This window comes from Watersipora subatra, chromosome 3 (assembly GCF_963576615.1).
Source record: "Watersipora subatra chromosome 3, tzWatSuba1.1, whole genome shotgun sequence".
Taxonomy (NCBI): domain Eukaryota; kingdom Metazoa; phylum Bryozoa; class Gymnolaemata; order Cheilostomatida; family Watersiporidae; genus Watersipora; species Watersipora subatra.
The window spans coordinates 53,135,010-53,161,380 of NC_088710.1; the positions used below are offsets into that span (position 1 = coordinate 53,135,010).

At 34.7% G+C, this 26,371-nt stretch overlaps 1 protein-coding gene across 1 annotated transcript; it reads right to left on the reverse strand.

Moving 5' to 3' along the window:
- Positions 1 to 77: 77 nt before the first annotated feature.
- Positions 78 to 26,183, reverse strand: LOC137392252 (ETS domain-containing protein Elk-3-like). Its single transcript, XM_068078917.1, has 4 exons — positions 26,009 to 26,183; positions 20,689 to 20,884; positions 10,119 to 10,687; positions 78 to 1,261 (listed from the first exon to the last, which is right to left on the reverse strand). Exons 2-4 carry the CDS (start codon positions 20,843 to 20,845, stop codon positions 479 to 481), a joined length of 1,509 nt encoding a protein of 502 aa, XP_067935018.1. The 5' UTR covers positions 20,846 to 20,884; positions 26,009 to 26,183; the 3' UTR covers positions 78 to 478.
- Positions 26,184 to 26,371: the final 188 nt, after the last annotated feature.

Genomic DNA, 26,371 nt, shown 5'->3' on the forward strand with positions numbered 1-26,371 from the left:
CCTGTATCCATTCTTATGATGCAAATATGTGAAGTGAAATACTAAAAATAATAATTCTGTTGGGATGGACAGACAGGTTAAGATAAACAATAGTTTATGCGACATCCTTTGGTGCAGCACCAATCACAAGTTGCTGGAAATTGAGACTAAACATTACAGCGTATATGACCAAACGGCTGTACACAAGCTATGAACGCAGTTATTGTATATCAAAACTTACAAAAATAGCGCTATACCAAAACAGTAAAATATAGAAATAACTTTTGAAAATTGAACAATAGTAAAAGTTAACCATTAATAAAAATGGCAGGCTCGTCCTGAGAGATAGAAACGAAATGAAGCAGTAGTAAGAATATAGAACACTATTAGCCGAATGAGAGAAACCAATGCGGGAGAAAGAAATTTCATGGTGAAATATAAACAAGTGCCTGATTGTGATCAGATTTGTCCTCTCCCTATAGCCAGAGTATATCTGAAATCAATAAAGGGACTTTTTATCGCTGCCTGTGGCCGACCCGGTTGCTGCCGAGCTGGTGAAAACACTATCATTGAAGTGACTGAATGTTCCCAGAGTGGCTGGAGAAACAGCAAATGCTGGAAACTGGAATGCCGGACCCGCGTGCAGACCCCCAAACCTCGGCGAGAGAGCTGCGGGACTGAGTGTTCCAGGCCCCCAAAGGTGTATACCCGGAATAAGAGGTGTCCGCTGTCCAAACATTGGACTGGTCATAAACATTGGAGTGTTTAAACTGCCTAACAACCCTCTGGTCATTAACGGAGAAGTGACAGAAGAATTAACCACTACATCATTGTTTATACTAAGAGGGTCTGGCTTCAACTTCGATTGCTTTGAAGATCGGCGTCCCTCTATACCTCCTAGAGTTGTCCTTTCACTGTCTTTACTGTCATCAATATCAGGAATCTCAAGTTTTACCTTCACCTCATTCTCCCGAGGCTTCATGGGGCTGAGAGGTTTGGGAGGAGGAGTTGGCGTGTTAGAGTCTGGGAGTTCAAAGACTCGAGTGGGTGAAGGTGAGCCAGCTGGGGTACACACACTCACCGGAGTGACGGGTGGCGACAGGTGCTGCAGAGAAGGTATCACAGACTCTCTATCTCTAGCAGGTGCTGATGAAGAAAAACTAGTAGTGGGAGGGCTGGTTGTACAGACAGTATCATTCTGCTGAGCTTCAGATGAGATCACAGTCTGACTAGGGGTGGGAGAGACACTCACTGAGCGATCATCAGCTGGTGCGGGTGATAGCTGGAATGCATAGTCAGGTAAGAGGTCAGTGTTCAAATATATGAAAGGCATAAGCAAGATGGATACAAAAGCGTTTAGGAAGCCATTCTTAAATTGAAGACCAGCAAAAAACAACTAAGTTATTTATCTTCTCTCACCACACCTTTACATCCTTAATATTGACGTACTTACAATTCAAGATTAGTTGCTCAATACGCACACACGACATAGACATATCCCTGGTTCAGACCACGCATATGTAAAGAGATTTTGTAGATTGACAGGCGAATACATACGACCCAGTATTACTAGCCTTGATCTACTGTTTATACTGCAATAATGCATAGCGTTCATTAAAGCGTCTTTAATCAAAACATGGCAAGAACTGTATGTCTAGGAATAACTGGTGTTCCTAAGGAATCAAGGTCATCCGTTATTTTACAATTATTTACACATATTAGTGAACATAACCCATCTGCTACAAATAAAAAAATGGAGGCTAGTGAAAGTGATTGTGAATAAATTGCCTGAGTAGAAAGATGCCAACCATTTCTCCTAGTTAAATGAACAGCTGTAGTATGTTCTTCTTTGATTGATTCGTATTTAATACAACATATATTTATACAATATATTTAATGTACTTTATTTGAAGCAAACAATTTATAGTGTGAAAGTAATAAATTTATAGTCTAAATCCAGATGTCGACTGGGCAAAAGAAGTGCGGGAGAAGAACATGTTCATTTTCTGTAAAAGTCAGGACTCGGCTCCTGTTGAAATTTATTGATGAGCTGACTTGAAGCAATTGTATTGCATAGTTTTTACAACGCTTGGTTATGATAGTATTTATAATCATTGGTTATGATAGTATTTATAACGATTAGTTATGACAGTTTTCATAACGATTGGTTACGATAGTATTGATAACAATTGGTTATGATAGCTTTTATAATGATTGGTTATGATAGTATTTATAACGTTTGGTTATGATAGTATTTATAATGCTTGGTTACGATAGTATTGATAACGAATGGTTACGATAGTATTTATAACGTTTGTTTATGATAGTATTTATAACGAATGGTTACGATAGTATTTATAACGCTTGGTTATGATAGTATTTATAATCATTGGTTATGATAGTATTTATAACAATTGGTTATGATAGTATTTATAATCATCGGTTATGATAGTATTTATAACAATTGGTTACGATAGTATTTATAACGATTGGTTACGATAGTATTTATAATGATTGGTTATGATAGTATTGATAATGATTGGTTATGATAGTATTTATAATCATTGGTTATGATAGTATTTATAACGATTGGGTATGTGACTATGTAGACCACTGTGACTATGCAGTCATGATGACACCATACCAGTATTTTAAACACACATCAATCTAACTATTATCTGTTCTATAAGCTATAATAAAGCTTGCGGTAGAATGTTTGGCATTATTTTTTGACGCAATCACTTACTTACAACGCTGTGGGGTAGAGGTTAGCTAAAACAATACAAAGTAGTGTGGAGTTACTATTAATTGTTATAAGCATATGAGGGAACTGTGAAAAATACCTATCAGTAATAACAATACAACTACTACTGTATGAAAAGTACCTATCCGTAATAACAATACAACTACTACTGTATGGAAAGTACCTGGCAGTAATAACAATACAACTACTGTATGGAAAGTACCTATCAGTAATAACAACATAACTACTACTGTATGGAAAGTACCTATCAGTAATAACAAAACAACTACTACTGTATGAAAAGTACCTAGCAGTAATAACAATACAACTACTACTGTATGAAAAGTACCTAGCAGTAATAACAATACAACTACTACTGTATGAAAAGTACCTAGCAGTAATAACAATACAACTACTACTGTATGAAAAGTACCTAGCAGTAATAACAATACAACTACTACTGTATGAAAAGTACCTAGCAGTAATACCAATACAACTACTACTGTATGAAAAGTACCTATCAGTAATATCAATACAACTACTACTGTATGAAAAGTACCTATCAGTAATATCAATACAACTACTACTGTATGAAAAGTACCTATCAGTAATAGCAATACAACTACTACTGTATGAAAAGTATCTAGCAGTAATAACAATACAACTACTACTGTATGGAAAGTATCTAGCAGTAATAACAATACAACTACTACTGTATGAAAAGTACCTATCAGTAATAACAATACAACTACTACTGTATGAAAAGTACCTATCAGTAATAACAATACAACTACTACTGTATGAAAAGTACCTATCAGTAATAACAATACAACTACTACTGTATGAAAAGTACCTATCAGTAATAACAATACAACTACTACTGTATGAAAAGTACCCACCAGTAATAACAATACAACTACTACTGTATGAAAAGTACCTATCAGTAATAACAATACAACTACTACTGTATGAAAAGTACCTATCAGTAATAACAATACAACTACTACTACTGTATGAAAAGTACCTAGCAGTAATAACAATACAACTACTACTGTATGAAAAGTACCTATCAGTAATAACAATACAACTACTACTGTATGAAAAGTACCTAGCAGTAATAACAATACAACTACTACTGTATGAAAAGTACCTAGCAGTAATAACAATACAACTACTACTGTATGAAAAGTACCTAGCAGTAATAACAATACAACTACTACTGTATGAAAAGTACCTAGCAGTAATAACAATACAACTACTACTGTATGGAAAGTACCTATCCGTAATAACAATACAACTACTACTGTATGGAAAGTACCTTGCAGTAATAACAATACAACTACTACTGTATGAAAAGTACCTATCCGTAATAACAATACAACTACTACTGTATGAAAAGTACCTATCAGTAATAACAATACAACTACTACTGTATGAAAAGTACCTATCCGTAATAACAATACAACTACTACTGTATGAAAAGTACCTAGCAGTAATAACAATACAACTACTACTGTATGAAAAGTATCTAGCAGTAATAACAATACAACTACTACTGTATGAAAAGTATCTAGCAGTAATAACAATACAACTACTACTGTATGGAAAGTACCTTGCAGTAATAACAATACAACTACTACTGTATGAAAAGTACCTATCCGTAATAACAATACAACTACTACTGTATGAAAAGTACCTATCAGTAATAACAATACAACTACTACTATATGAAAAGTACCTATCAGTAATAACAATACAACTACTACTACTGTATGAAAAGTACCTATCAGTAATAACAATACAACTACTACTGTATGAAAAGTACCTATCCATAATAACAATACAACTACTACTGTATGGAAAGTACCTATCAGTAATAACAATACAACTACTACTATATGAAAAGTACCTAGCAGTAATAACAATACAACTACTACTGTATGGAAAGTACCTATCCGTAATAACAATACAACTACTACTGTATGGAAAGTACCTATCAGTAATAACAATACAACTACTACTATATGAAAAGTACCTAGCAGTAATAACAATACAACTACTACTGTATGGAAAGTACCTATCCGTAATAACAATACAACTACTACTGTATGGAAAGTACCTATCAGTAATAACAATACAACTACTACTATATGAAAAGTACCTAGCAGTAATAACAATACAACTACTACTGTATGGAAAGTACCTATCCGTAATAACAATACAACTACTACTGTATGGAAAGTACCTATCAGTAATAACAATACAACTACTACTATATGAAAAGTACCTAGCAGTAATAACAATACAACTACTACTGTATGGAAAGTACCTATCCGTAATAACAATACAACTACTACTGTATGAAAAGTACCTATCCGTAATAACAATACAACTACTACTGTATGAAAAGTACCTATCAGTAATAACAATACAACTACTACTACTGTATGAAAAGTACCTATCAGTAATAACAATACAACTACTACTGTATGAAAAGTACCTATCAGTAATAACAATACAACTACTACTACTGTATGAAAAGTACCTATCAGTAATAACAATACAACTACTACTGTATGAAAAGTACCTACCAGTAATAACAATACAACTACTACTGTATGAAAAGTACCTATCCGTAATAACAATACAACTACTACTGTATGGAAAGTACCTATCAGTAATAACAATACAACTACTACTGTATGAAAAGTACCTACCAGTAATATCAATACAACTACTACTGTATGAAAAGTACCTATCAGTAATAACAATACAACTACTACTGTATGAAAAGTACCTATCCATAATAACAATACAACTACTACTGTATGGAAAGTACCTATCAGTAATAACAATACAACTACTACTATATGAAAAGTACCTAGCAGTAATAACAATACAACTACTACTGTATGGAAAGTACCTATCCGTAATAACAATACAACTACTACTGTATGGAAAGTACCTATCAGTAATAACAATACAACTACTACTATATGAAAAGTACCTAGCAGTAATAACAATACAACTACTACTGTATGGAAAGTACCTATCCGTAATAACAATACAACTACTACTGTATGGAAAGTACCTATCAGTAATAACAATACAACTACTACTATATGAAAAGTACCTAGCAGTAATAACAATACAACTACTACTGTATGGAAAGTACCTATCCGTAATAACAATACAACTACTACTGTATGGAAAGTACCTATCAGTAATAACAATACAACTACTACTATATGAAAAGTACCTAGCAGTAATAACAATACAACTACTACTGTATGGAAAGTACCTATCCGTAATAACAATACAACTACTACTGTATGAAAAGTACCTATCCGTAATAACAATACAACTACTACTGTATGAAAAGTACCTATCAGTAATAACAATACAACTACTACTACTGTATGAAAAGTACCTATCAGTAATAACAATACAACTACTACTGTATGAAAAGTACCTACCAGTAATAACAATACAACTACTACTGTATGAAAAGTACCTATCCGTAATAACAATACAACTACTACTGTATGGAAAGTACCTATCAGTAATAACAATACAACTACTACTGTATGAAAAGTACCTACCAGTAATATCAATACAACTACTACTGTATGGAAAGTACCTATCAGTAATAACAATATAACTACTACTGTATGAAAAGTACCTATTAGTAATAACAATACAACTACTACTGTATGAAAAGTACCTATCAGTAATAACAATACAACTACTACTGTATGAAAAGTACCTATCAGTAATAACAATACAACTACTACCGTATGAAAAGTACCTATCAGTAATAACAATACAACTACTACTGTATGAAAAGTACCTAGCAGTAATAACAATACAACTACTACTGTATGGAAAGTACCTATCAGTAATAACAATACAACTACTACTGTATGAAAAGTACCTAGCAGTAATAACAATACAACTACTACTGTATGGAAAGTACCTATCAGTAATAACAATACAACTACTACTGTATGGAAAGTACCTATCAGTAATAACAATACAACTACTACTGTATGAAAAGTACCTATCCGTAATAACAATACAACTACTACTGTATGGAAAGTACCTATCAGTAATAACAATACAACTACTACTGTATGAAAAGTACCTAGCAGTAATAACAATACAACTACTACTGTATGGAAAGTACCTATCAGTAATAACAATACAACTACTACTGTATGAAAAGTACCTATCAGTAATAACAATACAACTACTACTGTATGGAAAGTACCTATCAGTAATATCAATACAACTACTACTGTATGAAAAGTACCTATCAGTAATAACAATACAACTACTACTGTATGAAAAGTACCTACCAGTAATATCAATACAACTACTACTGTATGGAAAGTACCTATCAGTAATAACAATACAACTACTACTGTATGAAAAGTACCTAGCAGTAATAACAATACAACTACTACTGTATGAAAAGTACCTATCAGTAATAACAATACAACTACTACTGTATGAAAAGTACCTAGCAGTAATAACAATACAACTACTACTGTATGGAAAGTACCTATCAGTAATAACAATACAACTACTACTGTATGAAAAGTACCTAGCAGTAATAACAATACAACTACTACTGTATGGAAAGTACCTATCAGTAATAACAATACAACTACTACTGTATGAAAAGTACCTAGCAGTAATAGCAATACAACTACTACTGTATGGAAAGTACCTAGCAGTAATAACAATACAACTACTACTGTATGGAAAGTACCTATCAGTAATAACAATACAACTACTACTGTATGAAAAGTACCTAGCAGTAATAACAATACAACTACTACTGTATGGAAAGTACCTAGCAGTAATAACAATACAACTACTACTGTATGGAAAGTACCTATCAGTAATAACAATACAACTACTACTGTATGAAAAGTACCTAGCAGTAATAACAATACAACTACTACTGTATGGAAAGTACCTATCAGTAATAACAATACAACTACTACTGTATGAAAAGTACCTATCAGTAATAACAATACAACTACTACTGTATGGAAAGTACCTATCAGTAATATCAATACAACTACTACTGTATGAAAAGTACCTATCAGTAATAACAATACAACTACTACTGTATGAAAAGTACCTACCAGTAATATCAATACAACTACTACTGTATGGAAAGTACCTATCAGTAATAACAATACAACTACTACTGTATGAAAAGTACCTAGCAGTAATAACAATACAACTACTACTGTATGAAAAGTACCTATCAGTAATAACAATACAACTACTACTGTATGAAAAGTACCTAGCAGTAATAACAATACAACTACTACTGTATGGAAAGTACCTATCAGTAATAACAATACAACTACTACTGTATGAAAAGTACCTAGCAGTAATAACAATACAACTACTACTGTATGGAAAGTACCTATCAGTAATAACAATACAACTACTACTGTATGGAAAGTACCTAGCAGTAATAACAATACAACTACTACTGTATGGAAAGTACCTATCAGTAATAACAATACAACTACTACTGTATGAAAAGTACCTATCCGTAATAGCAATACAACTACTACTGTATGGAAAGTACCTAGCAGTAATAACAATACAACTACTACTGTATGGAAAGTACCTATCAGTAATAACAATACAACTACTACTGTATGAAAAGTACCTAGCAGTAATAACAATACAACTACTACTGTATGGAAAGTACCTATCAGTAATAACAATACAACTACTACTGTATGAAAAGTACCTATCAGTAATAACAATACAACTACTACTGTATGGAAAGTACCTAGCAGTAATAACAATACAACTACTACTATATGAAAAGTACCTATCAGTAATAACAATACAACTACTACTGTATGAAAAGTATCTATCAGTAATAACAATACAACTACTACTGTATGAAAAGTACCTATCAGTAATAACAATATAACTACTACTGTATGGAAAGTACCTAGCAGTAATAACAATACAACTACTACTATATGAAAAGTACCTATCAGTAATAACAATACAACTACTACTGTATGAAAAGTATCTATCAGTAATAACAATACAACTACTACTGTATGAAAAGTACCTATCAGTAATAACAATATAACTACTACTGTATGGAAAGTACCTATCAGTAATATCAATACAACTACTACTGTATGAAAAGTACCTATCAGTAATAACAATACAACTACTACTGTATGGAAAGTACCTATCAGTAATATCAATACAACTACTACTGTATGAAAAGTACCTATCAGTAATAACAATACAACTACTACTGTATGAAAAGTACCTATCAGTAATAACAATACAACTACTACTGTTTAATCATTCCGCAAGTTGAAACGAGAAGTGAGTCTATAGCGCAGATTGATAACCAGCTATTATGATACTACTATATTTCATCCTATATAGTTATATATATAGTTATGTATATATTGTTGTTACAAGGCATGCCCAAGTTATGTTGGCGAGCTGATCTCTGGCTGAACTAATTAAAAGATATTAGAAGTGTGGGAACCACGAATGACAATTTTACAACGCTATGTGAAGGGCTACTCGCTATGTGAAGGGCTACTCGCTATGTGAAGGGCTACTCGCTATGTGAAGGGCTACTCGGAGGTAAATTTTAGGTATTGCTGGCTTTTAATTTTTAATTATTTGTTCCGGCAATCAAAAATTAAATCTTTCGATCTTCAAAAAAGAAGTTATCAAAAAAGCTGATATATAAACTAAAAAACAGTGGTGTGCACCGGTTTTCTAGCGGTGGTACGGAGGAGCCCAACGGTTTTATGGAGGAGCCCAATGGTGTTGCAGAGGAGTCCAACAGAGATACGGAGGAGTCCAACGGAGATACGGAGGAGCCCACCGTTGATACGTCGAGAGACTGGGCAACAACAACAATGGTCATTGCTGTAGTTCTTTATCGCTAACTTGCCCTTGACATGCTATGCTGCTCGGTCATCTACACGTAAATTAGTGCGCAGGAAGGATAGACAATGAGAGCTGCCACTGAAGGCTGACCAACATGACTCAGACAGTTAATTAATGCAAGGAAATCACGAAGAGAATTAGTTTAAAGCAATGGAGTAGCGGAGTATTGGAGAAGCTTACGTCTGCCGTGAATTATATGCTGTAAGACAGGCCGAAGACAATAAAAATTCATGTGATGTGCATAATTTGGCACTCGATCATCCAGGGTAGCGACACGCAGGAAGCGACTGATATGATAAACAGGAATCCGAATGTGTGTCAGCGATATACAGAGAGCTTGTAACCCGACTACCAGCAGCCGGTACAACTAAAATCAATCATAACTTCACATCCTGAAAGTACACTATACTAATGCTAGTAACGCTACCTTGGGTTGTGCTGTGCCGTTGTGATGGAGTGCCATGTGTTCCGGAGGTATCGGATACTTTCGTTCTGTCATTGCCTGCACTACAGCGTGCTCGCGTAACATCTGTTGCTGCGCGAAGGCTGTGGCAGCGAATTGAGCAGAGTGAATAAGTCCAGCCTTGACATCATATGGCCGTAACGTCTGAAAGCCACTCATAGTAGTCGAGAGCGGTGCACTAGACGCAGGGTTTGAGTCACTTACAATACTCTCCATCTTCTTTTTAAAAGGAATCCGATTCTCAGTCTTTACCATCTCAGGGAATGAAACGAATTTGTACACAAACTTCTGACCCATCACCTTTTTGATGATGTCCTTGTCATAGTAATACCTGAGTGCACGACTCAGCTTATCATAGTTCATGTTATTCTTATTCTTCTTGAGCCCCCAAAGCTTGGCTACCTGCTCAGCATCGAGCAGCTTAAATTCCCCCTCGTTATTAGTCCAGCAGATGATACCCGAGTACTGCTGCTTCATGAGCAAGTCGAGCAGAAACTGCCAGAGAGTCACATTTGCGTCAGCTGTTCCATTTGCTGTAAGACAAAACGCTCCATTGTTATTTAACTTAAAATCTGAGTTAAAAACCGTTACCCGCATTCGCTAGCAGGCTCAAGGGCATAACTCAAGGCATACTAACAGAAAATAATAAAGATCTAGCTAACATATGAGTGTTTTGCTACCGTAATTATTTAATTTTAAGCCATGATATATAATATACTACAAACAATTAATTTCAGTTCCAGCTAGGTAATTATACCAGTGAATATCTGTATTTTAACCCTTTGGCTGGGTTAAAGCCCCGCAAAAACACCCGAAAGTCGAGTAATTTATTTTTGAAAATTCAATAAAATCGGTAATTTATGAACATGCATAGCTTAAACTGAAATTTATTTCTATGAACCAAATCTTTTGTACACAAACATTCATGTACATATCTACTACTACAAAAAAACTACAACCATGTACAAATGTTTCTGTATGAAATGCTTGGAAGCATTCTTTTCGGTAGAGTGCAACGCTATAACGTAGCCGTGCGAGCTACCATAATGATCGTTTTTTACTACATATTCCAAGTATATAAAAAGTTCAAAAAGTTTACATCACTTCTATCATCTGAATTATTTTTATTCTGATCAGACAAAAGATCACAGGATCAAATAAATTTTTATTTTACCGTTTTGAACGCCGAGCCGATGTTGATTGGTTTTTCCAACTTTTATTCTTTTCCAAGGAGGCATGATTTCTTTAGCTTTTAGCACAAAGCAACGCCTCTCAGATAATCGTTTCATATGGTAATTCATCGACAAGTATCTTGTTGATGATATTTAAAACTTACTAGCGTTCATATCCTTTGTTTAACGTTACTAGGCGACAGCTTTATAAACATCTACCTAAAGCGACATAAATGTCGTTTCCCCACGCAACCGATAAACGACAATTTTGTCGTTTCCCCAGCCAAAGGGTTCCCCAGCCATGTGTTCGATACTGCGAGGTAGATCGCCACTTAAAACACTAAATTAGATTGACTCTAACTTCAACCTTCAAGAGTCATTTTGAGAATTTAAAACTAACATGAACATGAATGAACAAAAAGCATCAGACTAGGAGCCTACAGTCAACCACTAGCCGACAAATCCATATGCACTCCGGGGAGAACTTTATAAAGTGTAATTTGTAGTAAGCTTTTCCGTAATCAGGCTGCGAATGTAGCTACAAATGTTTACAGTATGGGCTATGCCAAAAGAAACAGACTATGATAAAAGACTAACTGTGTAGTGTGTGAAATGTGCCAGAGTGCCACTGTGTGAGTGCCAGAGTCATTAAAGTATAATAAACTGTGCTGATAAACTAATGTAAACATGAGACCAGATATAAGTGATTGCATAACGCCCATTTATCGAGAAATTTGTGCCTTCACATATTCACAATAGAGCTGGAGGAAGAGTGACCTTAGCATTCATATGAGGATTGGTTACCTGCTGTGAAACAATGTAGGCTAGAGTAGCTTTGAATTATACACCAAACTCAGTGTTGATGTTTGTCACCCTGCATAATGCGTCTTTCTGTCACAGTGACTGATAACTACTATTTTCGCACGAATAAGAGAATCGAAAGAAATTGATTGGAGGATTATATTTGGACAATTATTTATCTGAACAAGCTAGCCCTAAAAATACCTCGCATCCTGACATAATCTAGGTATGGGAATAGTCTCATGCGAACAGAGTTGATTGTAATGAGAAACATAGTAAGGGTGAATTCACTTCAAATGCCCGTACACAACCAGTTCAGACAACTCCATCGTTGAAATATTTGAAAACAATTTATGCCAGACTAGAGATTAAAGCCATGTGCTATCATAGTATTAGGCATTTAATTGAAAATGGGTGCATTGTCTACGGATGGTGTTGTCTAGATGCCATGTTTGATAATGTATAAACTGAAGATAACCGAATTGTATTTTTCGAACATTTAAAAGCAGTCGTCTGCTCTATTACAATTTGGCTCATGCTCTCTCAAGGCCATGTTGGTGTCATAAGGTGTAATGTTGAATATTAACTGAAGATTGCATCGCATCATTATTTGACATCAACCTTTCTTTATAACAAAAAGTTTAAATAATGCCATTTCATATCAAATCAGCAGTAAATAGGTAATCTTGTGGGCTAGACGACCCAGCTCAAGACTATAATAATGTGATACACATTTGAACAATGTTAGACATTTTCATCCATGTTATTCCTACATGTCAGATACTAAACTCAATTGACAAACTAAAGAAAAGAGGGATGTGCAACCTGCCTTTTTCATCCATCATAGAGACTATCAAATGAAAAAAGATAAACGATATTGATTTACATCTTGGAGTACATATGAGGCACACCACTTTGCGCTAGCATGCTTGTTGTGACAGTTTTCTCAGTGCCTGCATGCCGTTTTTATTCGTAATCAAAAACTAGGGTTGAAAAAAAATTGAAGAGAAAATATTGCTCTAACATGTATTAGCCAACGGTATGACTAACATTGCTTGTAAATACAGGTCTATGGCGGTTATATAGCTCAGTTCACTTAAAATAAGCTATGATTTCCATAGTTACGTAATTGCTTGGCCCGAGACCAGCTAATTGCACCTTTCCCCATCCGAGAATCCTCATCTCCTGGTAAGCGTTTCGTTTCGTGTAACAACAGTATGTGATCTACCCATGTCAGCGAGAATTGTTTCCATGTTTCGCTAGCCCATTAAAATAGGCTGATTAATAATGACACGCTTTTCAATAAAAAGCATTTTTATAGAAGGGACGAATCGTTTCAAAATTTGTAACAACTATTTCAGATGAGCAACACCTCGTCATTGGCACAAATAAGCAAACATCTAACTTCTACCTGCTCAACATTACATACTTTCACCAGACGGTTGTCCTTATTTCTTTCTGCACTTCATCAACTGGTGTCAGACAGGCTTTTCACAGGATTAATGAAATGAATGGCTTGGAAACAGGAGTTGTCTACATCGCCTAATTATGTGAAGGCATTGATTACAAAAGAAGCAGCCAGCTAATAGGCAAACAAAGATTGCTTGAGCATCATTCATTTAATGAATCTAATAAGTTCTAATTGTATTATGGACGGACGAAAACATTTGCAATTATGGAAAAAGATTGTGTTTGCTAAAAAGTTGAGAAAAAACCTTAAAGGTTGACTAGCAACAAAATTCACATTACAGTTATTTGGTATCAAAAGATTCACCATGTCTTACTCTGCTGTGTTGTAGGTGCCAAATATGTGTAAATGTGATTAAAAGCTCTTAAAAGCTCAAAAATGAACAGTTAATCCCAACTTTTTTACTAATGTTTTACCAAATATCATTATGAGCATGTTTAGTTATACTTAATAAAAATTTACAAACTTCGGATCGTTGGACAGATTGCTCAGGGTTACTGACACGCACTGACAAACACAACCAAGGTTCAAAGGGTTAATAAATTGGGCAGAAGCGCTGTTACCTGCGTATTAAACATTTAAAAATCCAATCAACATTCATAGTTACTGTCGTATTTTAAATGAGCCCTGCACTTGTTGATATGCCTATTACTCGTTCAGTTTTCTGTAATTGTGTTTAAAAATTCTATAAATATTAAACTGCCATGGCGATATATTGTTTTGTTTAAAATTGAATTGTATCCAAGAGTACAATTACTTTTGGTCAACTGTTACAACAAAATTAGCGTTAAAAAAGTGAAGTTGAGTGATTATTAAATTTCAATTATATTGTCAATGCAATTTCGATATGCACATTTCAAACGAACCAAAACACATGCTTAAGATAGCTGAAATTAAAATAAAAAAGCAATTATGAAACACAGATTGGCTCAGTAAAATTTATTTAAATTAATTGCTGTTATATGTAAAAAATGTCCCCCAAGGTTGGCCCCTAAATTTTTAACACACCAAATCTGGCTCCCTTTGCAAAAAGTTTGGACGCCCATGCTCTAGTGTCAATCAGCACTAAAAACTAATTCAACCTTATAGCTAAGAAAATTTCGTTTGACTATAAATATTTTCTTGAAGAGTTAAAGTTCTATATGCGTCTTTAGAAACTATTATTGTAATTCTGAGCAGTTGAAGTTAAAAAGTTGTAACACTTTTTCTGACCTTGAGCTTGGTCATAGTGTCTACAATAATAAGACTATCCTGTTTAAACCTGATCTAAATCTTTTATAATCAATTCTAAACACAATCTGGTAAGAAGCACTTTTGACTTGAAGATGTTTCGACACATTTCTTGTGATGGGGAAATACATTTACACATATTTCAACCTTAAGACTGAAGGACACAGGAGCTAAATCATGATGCATTGTTGCCCATGACAACAGGCACAGACATGTGCCTGTGCCATGTGCATGTGTGACACATTGCCTGTGACACATTGTACATGCAATGTGTCACAGGCATTTTCCGCCTGTGACACTTATTCGTATCAACTTTGATCGTGATGATTGCAATAAAAGGTTATATTTAGTAGAACATGCCGAATACAGTGCGCCCTTGGGTTACAATGTCCATGTTATACGATTTTTTGCCTTAAAACTGGAATGAATTAAAATTGTATGACGAGGGTCTGCTGTATTTAAAACACATTCTGAATTATGCGGTTTTTTAGAGTATCAAAGTTTTTATTATAAAGGTGAATTTATTCTAGTGGGCACAAAACGCTCGCGTTTTGCAGCTAGCCACAGAATGATTAGCGGCACACATTAATAGCCTAGAGTACATGTCCTGGGCTGTATATGACCACTTTAGCGTTTGACGTAAACACATATAATTTATTGCTAATACATTTGCCAATAAACAAGCGGCTAATATTCAGTGCACCTTTACTGGTGGTATACTTTTTGACTCTCATAGCAATACAAATTAGAGTTATATACAGTTTATAAATGTGCTAGAGTACTACAGTGTAAGTTGGGAGTGTTAAACCATAACTGCCACGAACAACTTTTATCGTATTTACTAGGTAAATCAGACATGCTGATTCCGATTTTGTAATCAAAATAAAGATTAGGCCACTAACTTTCAGAGTAATAAAGGATTTTTTATAGCGTTTTAATATCGGTCTCGAAAACAACACGATCGGCATAACAAGCTCCGCCCATAAATACTTGACGTAACCTAGCTTTTTAGGAACAGAAATTACGTAGAGATGTTTAGACCGATTTAGAATAATAGAGATGGGTGTTTTAAAATCTATTAATATCTAAATCCAGCTTTAAAAATAATATCAGTATTTTCTGAAAGGTAGATGAGCTATTTAGCATTGCATATTTAAAAAGCGCGATAACAACGCTAGCTCGTGATAAAACCGCACTTTTTGAGCTCGTTTTTCTCGGCGTCCAGCCCATTTAAACGTCATGTAACAAGCTGCGAGCAATTTTAAATAGTTTATATCCCTTTCATAAAAAACTGAAATTATTTTACAGGCTGGATTTAGATAATAATGGGTTTTAAGACACCCATCTCTATTATTCTAAATCGGACTAAACTTTCCTAACTTCCGTTTCTAAAAAAGCTAGGTTTCGTCACATATTTATGGGCGGAGCTTGTAATGCCGATTGTGCTGTTTTCGAAACGGATATTGAAACGCTTTAAAAAAGCCTAAATGACTTTGAAGGTTAGTGGACTAATCTTTATTTTGAGTACGAAATCGGAATCAGCGTGTCTGATTTACCTAGTTAATACAATAAAAGTTGTTTGTGACAGTTATGGTTTAAGGCACAGTAATTTACCTGCCAAGCACAAAATAATGCTTCATGAAGCTAAGAACAATAACACTTTGCATACCCGTTTTAGATCATGTGATCAAAATTGGAACTAAGTAATTTACTTAAATGACAGTCCTTTACGAGAGAATTAGCTCATTGTTTCAGTTTAATTTAGTTGCTAAGTAAAATAGAAGCCTTGTTTAAATGTGAAAATTTTGACTTCATAAAATTTGTGATCACCTCATCATACCTTAGATGATATATATATAAAATAATTAATTTATGAATTCCTTCATGGCTCAGGAGGTGAGTTTGTTGAAGAATACTAATAAGAAAACGACTGCTTATGAATGCGTTTGTAAAAACGGAGAAGGCGGTGAACGATTAGTAAAAACAATCATTATTTTCAGTATCGTAGTTTGTAGGAGGTAGGTTATCACGATGCTGATGCGTGTTAGAAATAATATATTTGCTACAACTTAGAAGTGAATCTTTCCAAAAGGTTCTATTCTCACGAATGCTATAAGCATTCTAATATGAAATTATTATTCAGCATAAAATTTATTTATTATAAGTAAATTTAACATAAATTGTTCAAATTTATCATTGTAAGAAACTACTAGTGTATATTGTCATGAAGTTATTACATTTCGGTATTCTGCTTTGAAAACTAAAATAGAAAAAAGTATTTTGGGTTCAAATATTGTTTAATAGAGTGGTTTTGTCTTATGTTTATACAATAGCCACTGGAACTATGACAACTGATTAGTGATCAGACTGCAAAATGGTAAAACTACCATCGGTAATGAGACCATACTAAATAGTGATTTTCAATATTGCAATGTCTTTATACCTAATTAAAAAATGACACCTGCGTTAATAATAGGGAGAACATGCTTCAAGGTTGGCGACTGCTCTTCCATTATTTTTGATATTTTTATAGATAGAAGTAACTGCTCCAATATGTTATCATTTAATAGAGCAATTTTATAAAAAAGTAAAGGTATTTCACTAGCTTCCCGTGAAGTTGTATCGGGATAAAAAATAAGACATTTGAACATAGAGCCTAAGTGTCTAAGTAGTGTACGATGTAAATGTTAACTCACTACAAATTGGGCAGCATGTTTTTTGGCACTGGATGATATATACGAGCAACTAAAATAAGCATTATATTTTTTGTCCAAATGTGTTATTATTTTATCTTTAGCAGAATGGTCTTTTGGCCCATGTGTTGGCCAACTGTAGGGAGGGGTTATGAAACAAAATTTTATTATATTTTTGAAAGAAGGGGTGAAACGTGCTTTTTTGTACCGTCATGACAAGCGGGGACTGATAAAATAGTTTAACGGTACTGCTGTCAAAGAGTTGGTCGCACTTTTGACTATAATGCCACGAGAAATTCAGATCTTACAGCTTTAGAAAGCATTGATTTGTTTTATTGAAAAGCAAATGGATCAATGGTTGACACAACTTAAAATCTATGTTATAGCTTAGAATTTAAACATTCGAATCCTAAAAATACTTTATTTACTATCACGAATGTAAAGCAGCGACCGGGTTGAAAAATATTCTCTATATTAACATTTTTTTAAGTTTCAATATAAAGAGTCGGAGTGCCGACTATGTCGGAATAACGAAGAAGCCGATATGCTATTAGCAGCAATTTCTCCGACAACGCTTGAAAGAGATACGATGCTTGCTCACTCTCAGTTCAGCATTATTCTTTATAAGTTATAGTGAAAATGTAACCACAAACAGGTAATAAAGATCAAGACGATCACAAAATTTAAGTGTAGTAAAATACACACTAAAACCTAACTTGAAGTGTGTGTTTAGTAGGCTAAATTCAAAGTAAGTTAATTCAAAGTTTATGTTATACGTCTGTCTCGAAAGTAAGAGCTCCATACAGTACGGACTGTACTTAGTAATGTTACATTTTATTGCAGATCATAAGATCATAACCATTAATTACACTAAAGCTACTGTAGGTAACTATGGTTACCTAGGTTAATATACTATTTTGTTTGAAATTTTAACATGCACAATACTTATATGAAGTTTTTACCAGGGGGTGTTTGCATTAGATAATTACTATGTGTTTCTACACTCCTCTATATAACATTTTCGCCTTACCACCGAAACGAATTAATGTCATATGGTGAGGGGGGGAGGGTGCAGTGTACTGTTGAGCTGTTGAAATGACATATGGGTGCATGTGCTCTAGAATAGACTTTGGAGATGTTTATGAACATTTTGACAGGTTTATACTGACTTTCGCTGCACTATGATTTTAAAAATATTAGAAAAAGTTGGAATGTTGAGCTATGTCATTATAAACAAGGTTGCAGTTTGAGCTGATGACAGAAGTAGTTTGTGGCCTTGAAGCACTGGTTGGCAATACCAGCAGCAAGAGACTGAAGCAAATGACCTATAAACAACAACATCAAGAAGCCACATGATGTATTAACTACACAGTCCATAATCCCCAACCCTTATGCTTTACAGACAATATCTAGTATTATCTACAAGATTAAATAAAGCTTCTTTAAAATTTGTTGTAAACTCATTGGAAAAGGGTCTAGACAGCTGTAGTGTCGTTGTATTATTCCAACTTTGTGAAAAAGATTATCGCTGAAATGTGTATAATGCGCAGTTGTGTTGATCAATAGGGCCAGATTTCTGTCTAGGTAAGATGTCATATTTCATTACATATGCTGATTTAACCATGATCACGTGTCACTATTATTATGCCGATGTGATACATAAAACAGTTTAAATACCGTAAAGTCATTATGATTGGTTTGTATATTATTACTGAATAAGCTTCTATAAGGTGTCAAAAACCGTTTGCCTGTGGAGAAGCTTGAGGAAAAATAGGACTTGATTGATGCTGCTTTATGTAACCCTCTGCTAACCTTCAGAAGCATTCCATTGACCTTTGAATGATCGTGAGCACAGCTTGCTATGCTGCAAGGGCAGCATTACTTCTGCTCTAAATCTTTGTCTACATAATGCAATCAAGATGGGAAATGCCACAAGTACTGCTGGAGTACTAGCAGGGCTCGTAAGGAATGAGTGTTGGACTCGTTCCCAGCTGGCCACGGTTGGCTGACTGATCGGCTAGCTTGAGGAAACGCCAGTTGGCAGGAGATGATAGATGGGTATACAGTCATATATACAGACATTTATGGTAGTGACGAACCAACCGTGGAGTGATTTCCAATCTCAATTGAGTGACTAGTACCAACCTGAACCTTTAAGGTGCCGATGCAGGGAATCGCTTGATGAAAGGAGGAGACAAACAACCAAAGTTGAACACCGACTAAGAAAAAGTGGATAAACTTATCATTTACAACCAAAGTGATTAAAGAAGTACTATAGTATCAGACGTAAAGACAGCTAACAACTTTAAATTACAAGCAGCAGGTTGCACCCCTTTAATAACTTCGGCCATCAAGCTACACAACGTCTCACCTTTTCAATACATTAACAACTGTAGTGATAACTTCCCGATATCATTTTATTGCATCCATGCCAAAATGCGACTGGTTCAAAGGAGAAGAGACGAAGGATGAATAGTAAACGTAGATTAAGAGATGAAAGTCGCTGAAATTGCAGACAAACTAATCCAAAATCAGCCAGTAATCAGCTATAGAGCCACAGAGGATTATAGTATGGAAAGCCAGACTATGAAGTGGACCAATGACAGACTCTGCCAACACAAGAAAAAAAGTGCTAGCTTTACCTGCTCGGGCGCTAACAATGTGATTATTGTAGTTAGGAAGTTCACCTGATAACCAGGCACACCCAGTGGTTAGACTTGTTCTAAAAAGGTCAGTCGCGGATGGGTGCAATGATGAGCGGTGGGCCTGTCGAGTAACACCGTTTGACCTTATCAATATTCTATTAGCAGTTATGGGTATCCAGTGATAGCTGCAGTCTCTACTAGACAAAGAACATATTAGCTGTTACGCAATGTGATGCGCCGTATACCTTGCCCCCTCCCAGCGGTAGTTCAGCGAAGACTAAACAATGCCAAGCCCATAACATGTCTGTTTGACAAGAAGGGAAGTGTAGTTCTCCGCAGAAAATAGAACAGGACATCCTCCCTGAGAATTCTCTTCCGTTTTTCTCCAATTCCTCGAGTAAAAAATCAATTACTCTGAAAAGGTATGCTCATGCGCAGAAGAGACAAGTGCTGAATCATGTTTGCATGCATCAATCGCTTGTAATTAATAACTGAGTTGGTTACAAACTAACAACAACCACCTACATTGGCTTCTACTGGTAACACTGAGAGAAGGGGCTGCAGGCGGATTAGAGATGGCAGTATTGGGTCGTTTAGCCAGAGGTTCTCCGTAACTGTTGGAACTGTCATAGTCATTAATCTCCAACTTGACGGGGCAAGCTAGGGGAAGGTCACTTTCCATCTCCCTCAACAATATTCTAACTCCTTGTTGGCATTAGTTCTGTAATAAATTACGACAATCAATTTTTCCTTTTTATAACGTAATTGTAGGTCTAAACTTCAAGTGCATGCTGAGCAGTTGATAAACATCCTAAAGCCTTGCTACTAACGCGATTGATGTGAACATCATGATTTAGAAAAAGAAAAAAAGCTGTCCATCTTTTGATAAGAATGCACATACAATCTTTCGACAATAACATATACAATATTGTTTAAGATTCTAATGCCAACTACCGGTTTAACATTGCTGTTAGAAAACCAGTCCACATTTCAAGTAAGTTGGGACATCCATTTACGTCATAAAGCAATGATGATGAAAAGTATAATACAGTTGTCTAAATTCTTCAACTTGCACTATGAATATTGCGACTGTAAGTAAACATCCTACAAGCGTCTTCAATACAATCCATCACTTTTTATAAAATAAATGTTTGAATTGTCTGACAGCATGGAGGCTCATCTTGCAATAGCTCAGAACAATGAAGAAATGGCTGAAAAATATGCTAACATCAAGGGACTGAACCAAATGGCCTGAACAGAGAAGGGCAACCTTAATTGCAACGACTATGGTTAAATATGCAATTGCAGTTAGGCACATAGTAAGTAATGGCCATTACAAATTCTTTGCACAAAACCCAGCTGTTGTCACCAGTGCTAAAGTTCCTAAGGGTATGGAATATATCCAAAGATTAATCTAGTTAAAAACTTCATTAAAAAAGGAGTAACATGCTAAAGTTATTAGCCCAAAAACTATATGGTAGGCAGGTTACCCCACTATCTGCTGTATATTCAAAGTAATGATACCCCATTATCTGATGTATATTCAAACTAATAACTATATGGTAGGCAGGTTACCCAACTATCTGCTGTATATTCAAACTAATAACTACAGTCAAACATGGATAACTCGAACTTCAAGGGACCGAGCAAAAGTGTTCGAATTATCAGAGCGTTCAAGTTATCAGAGCACTGTCACAAGTCCATATATTTACTTATTTATTAGTAGATACATGTACATATACAAACTATAATATAAATCAAAAGCACAAATGGCTTGTTTCAAATTAAATGCTTCTAATGTAAAGTTTAAAACGTTTTCATGAAAAAGTATAGAGATTTTTCTATCACTTGAGATTGGTTTGTTGTTTGAAGTGATGTTATTGCCAGGACGTTTTTCAGATTGACATTGGCAAAACTTGATCGTTGTTGAAATGCTCAAAAGAAAAGACATTTTTTTCTTTTGGGGTTTTACCCACGATCAATTTTGCCGTTTCTTCTTGAAGTTTATGCAGATTACCTTACTTTACCTGGGATTCGTTAAGAGCAACACTCCGAGGCAGTTCAATTAGAAGTTTTACGAGGTTTTACGGTACATTCTATATCACTCACGCTTTTTTAATAGATACTTATTGAATGTACACACGTATTCTGTGTTTAGGTCAAACGATGAATAGTTTTTTGTAGCTCAGACAACGTATACGTTTAATTACACCAATTTTAAGACGTTTTAAACATTCAACATTCCGACGTTGATTCAACACGGAATCAACGTCGGAAAACTATTCATCACGGGCTAGCCGGGTCACGCACTCAAGGATTTTCGCCACGCACATACAAAACAACATGCGATTTTTGTTTTGTATGTGCGTGGCGAAAATCCTTGCGCGCGTGACCCGGCTAGCCCGTGCTATTCATCGTATCGCAGTATAAATCAATTTTCACCAAACTTTTAGAAAAGTCGTTGACAAAAATATTTTGCCGATGGTGGTAATAACGACGCTTATGAATTACGAAAAGATGAAGTTTACCTCTATGGCTTCGAATAAAGTGATTTTCTAAAGCGATAACAACCGTTTCGGTAGCCGTTGGGCAAAAAAACAGTTCGAATTAACAGTGTTGAGTTCGAGTTATCTATAGCAATTTATCATTACGTGGGAACGGACCAAAGGAAATGTTCGAATTAACCATGTGTTCGAGCTATCCGTGGACGAGTTATCCATGTTTGACTGTATATGGTAGGCAGGTTACCCAACTATCTGCTGTATATTCAAAGTAATGATACCCCAGTATCTGATGTATATTCAAATTAATAACTATATGGTAGACAGGTTACCCAACTATCTGCTGTATATTCAAATTAATAATTATATGGTAGGCAAGTTACCCAACTATCTGCTGTATATTCAAATTATTAGTGTAAAAATTTTCAAGGACTAAATTGCCATAGCACTCCTTGAACGGGAGATAAGAGATGAAGACTTCTCATTTATTGTTTTGCAAAATCACTAGTTGATAGAGTAACACGAAATTGAAAGCCAGCTTGAATTAATATACAAAAGACTTACTAGATGTTATAGAAAAACCTCCAGACGTCAACTTATTCATTGGTTGCCATTTAAAAATTGAAAAGACTATGAAATAGTTACAAAGCTACAGAAGGGTACGGCTGTAATGAAAGCAGAAAGTGTCGCATGTCTTTGAACACTACATCATCTCTGACTATTCCATCAAATGGCCCACAGGTTGAATATTAGCTCATTCAAGAATTAGCCCTGTAATTTCTTTGAAATCGTCAGTAACTGATAAGAATATTCATGCCTTTCACAGAATTTCTATTTAAATATGGAAACTGTCTCAGCGATAATAAGACATCTACCTCTTTTTAATTTTAGGAGATAACAATGGAGATATTTCACAGCCACGATGGTCAGTGCTGGAGCACACCTTACCTAGAAGTGTAGGACTTTTGTAAGCTCCATTGTTTTGTGAATAATCAACCCGCCAAAATAGAAACCGACTACAAGCTATACGAAACAACTAAAACACGAATGTCATAAGGACAGCTTCCCCAGGTTCTGTGATTATTTCTCCTAGGAAAATAGCTAAGCGCAAAAACTAACATTTAGTCAATGTTGATTTAGTTAGAGAACTATGACCACCAAACTTTAATAAACACCAAAACATCCTGAACTAACTGCCGATGTAAGTAACCAATAAACTTGATGATCGTATGAAAAGGAAACAGACAGAGCGGATTGACACTCGTACCAAAACCTTTTAAATAGCTATACACAGTTTTAATACAAACCAAAAAGCAATGCAGACACAAACCAGGAAAGAGTATCATTTTGGCCAACACTATTTCTCAGTAGACCATGGTAGGTTTTGTGAGCCTATTTAACAACCAGTAGCCCCTCCTCTTATGTATCATTGAATCAGATCAGATATAACAGTACTAAAGCGGGTCCACACAACATATACACAAGTAGACAGGAGTAGAAGGCACTGAAATTACATAGCTATCAAGCCAACTCAGTTGAGATGCCTCTCGATGTTCTTGAAGTAAAACCTACCACTGTGAGAGCTATTCTTCAATCACTGATACTAGTTAATAATTTCATGTGCAGAATTTCGATTGTCATACAAATACATATGAATGAGATGTGTCCACCAGCAATCTGGAAGATGAATATCTGCACAATCTTATTCGATGCTATAATAGCTGCAAGCATACCTTCTACGGAGGCAGAGAGAGGAAAACTCAAAAATCAGCATTGTATTTCTAATAGATGTTTCGATTGTCTTGATTTACTGACAATAATGCACAGTCAAATCTTGACTTGCGAGAACCTTAACATACAAATATCTCAAAGATTTACAAAAATTTTACTCTGCCGCCACATATTGCTAAACTTAAGCCCATGGAAGGAACTAACCAAAACCTGAGGCACGTTTACAGGAATATTTGCTTCAACATATGACAAATAAAAAAATCTTGGAATGGATTAGCATTGTATGGTGATTTTTAAATGCTTCACGGACTACCCAAATCTAAGTATAAAATTGAAATTTCAATTCACTTTTTGAAAAACTAGATTTTCGTGAACCAAAAGTACATAAATTAAAATTCTTAGCTAAACGTCGTCAATTTGGACCAAAAAATTAATAATGACACAGTAATAATCATATTAGTCATTCTAATAAATCTAATTTAAATGTATCCTTAATCATAATGAGCAAGCTGTTCGCAGACTAGATTGCTAAAAGGTAAATTATCGACACATACCATTGCCAATCATGAATGTGTCAATGGTACGTGTTCTATAATCACAATGTGTGGGGTTAAAATATACCTACCAAAGAGTGTTAGTATAATCAAAATGACTAAGTCTCTTTACCAATACTTATTACCAAAGTTAAAATAAATGAACCCGATGAGCATATTTGTGAAATCTTTACATAAAATCTATATTATATATTCATTCATTCGAATGAGCTTGTTAGTGACTATAAACAAAATAAAAACAATCACAATACAAATTTTGTTAAGCTGATTTTAAAAAGCGAACGATAAAATCCCTTTTACAGTTTCAGCCTGACTCATATTCTGTGAAATTACTTTTGGACTTCCTTTAATCCTTTATTTTGTGCTTTACTTAATAAAATGGTTGCAAATTTTGGCAGAAAATACAAAACTTTCTAGTGTCTCGTAGTAACATGAATGCTTAATAGCATATGCATTTGTGTTTCATACAACGTTTTTTGTTTATAAAATGTTTACTCTCGACTAATACGAACTAATCATTTTATTTATATTTATAGGTCAGATTAAGTATTTTGGTGCATATAATTTGACATACCCACTAAAATGCTTTGGTTTTTAAAGTTTAACATGTTAACTTTGGGTTTTTTGATCAAGCTTTCAAATTTTCTTAGCCGCTTCAAATAAAATGGAAGCTTTAGAAACAGTTTAAATGTATTCTTTGCAAACGATATTAAAATAAGCGTGCTCGTTTAGGACATTGCTAAAAATATAAAGCTCCATTTTTGTTTTTATTATAAAACTGGAGTAAATCTAACATACAAAAATCGTTTTGGATTACAAACTGGTATATACTAGACGGAACAAATCATATGAAACGATTTTCTCCCAGCGACCTTTTCAAGTTGGCATTCGTCTAAAAAAATATTTTAGGAAGCCTGTAATACATTTAATTGATAAAATATTAAGTGTTTGAAAGCTTACTGAAACGAAGCTTTCTTCAAAGTTTGTGAGTATTAAACAACGCTAGGCAAAGTTTCGTGTATGTCTGCCTGGTATATATTCATTATAGTCATCCCTTACCGTGTTTTGACGTCTTTTGTTACTTTTCACAACATCACCATCAACTGTTTTTACAACTTAAACAGTACAGAAAGTGCTGATACCGCTTAGGGGGTATTATGTCGTTAAAATTGAATTCAACTAAACGAACATATACAAGACTACAACAAATAAGTTAGTAATCGCGAAATCCCAGGTGACGTCACACGAATAAAACGGGAAATAAGGATTTAGTAATTTGTGCGACGGAATAAACGCCGAATATACAGTTGACTACTCGAAATAAGTAAGTTTACTAATTGCGACCAATTTGTAGGCGGACCGTAAACGTTTTGCGTCATGTCTCCTTATTTGGTCAAACTACTTCTGGTATTTAAATTTAGA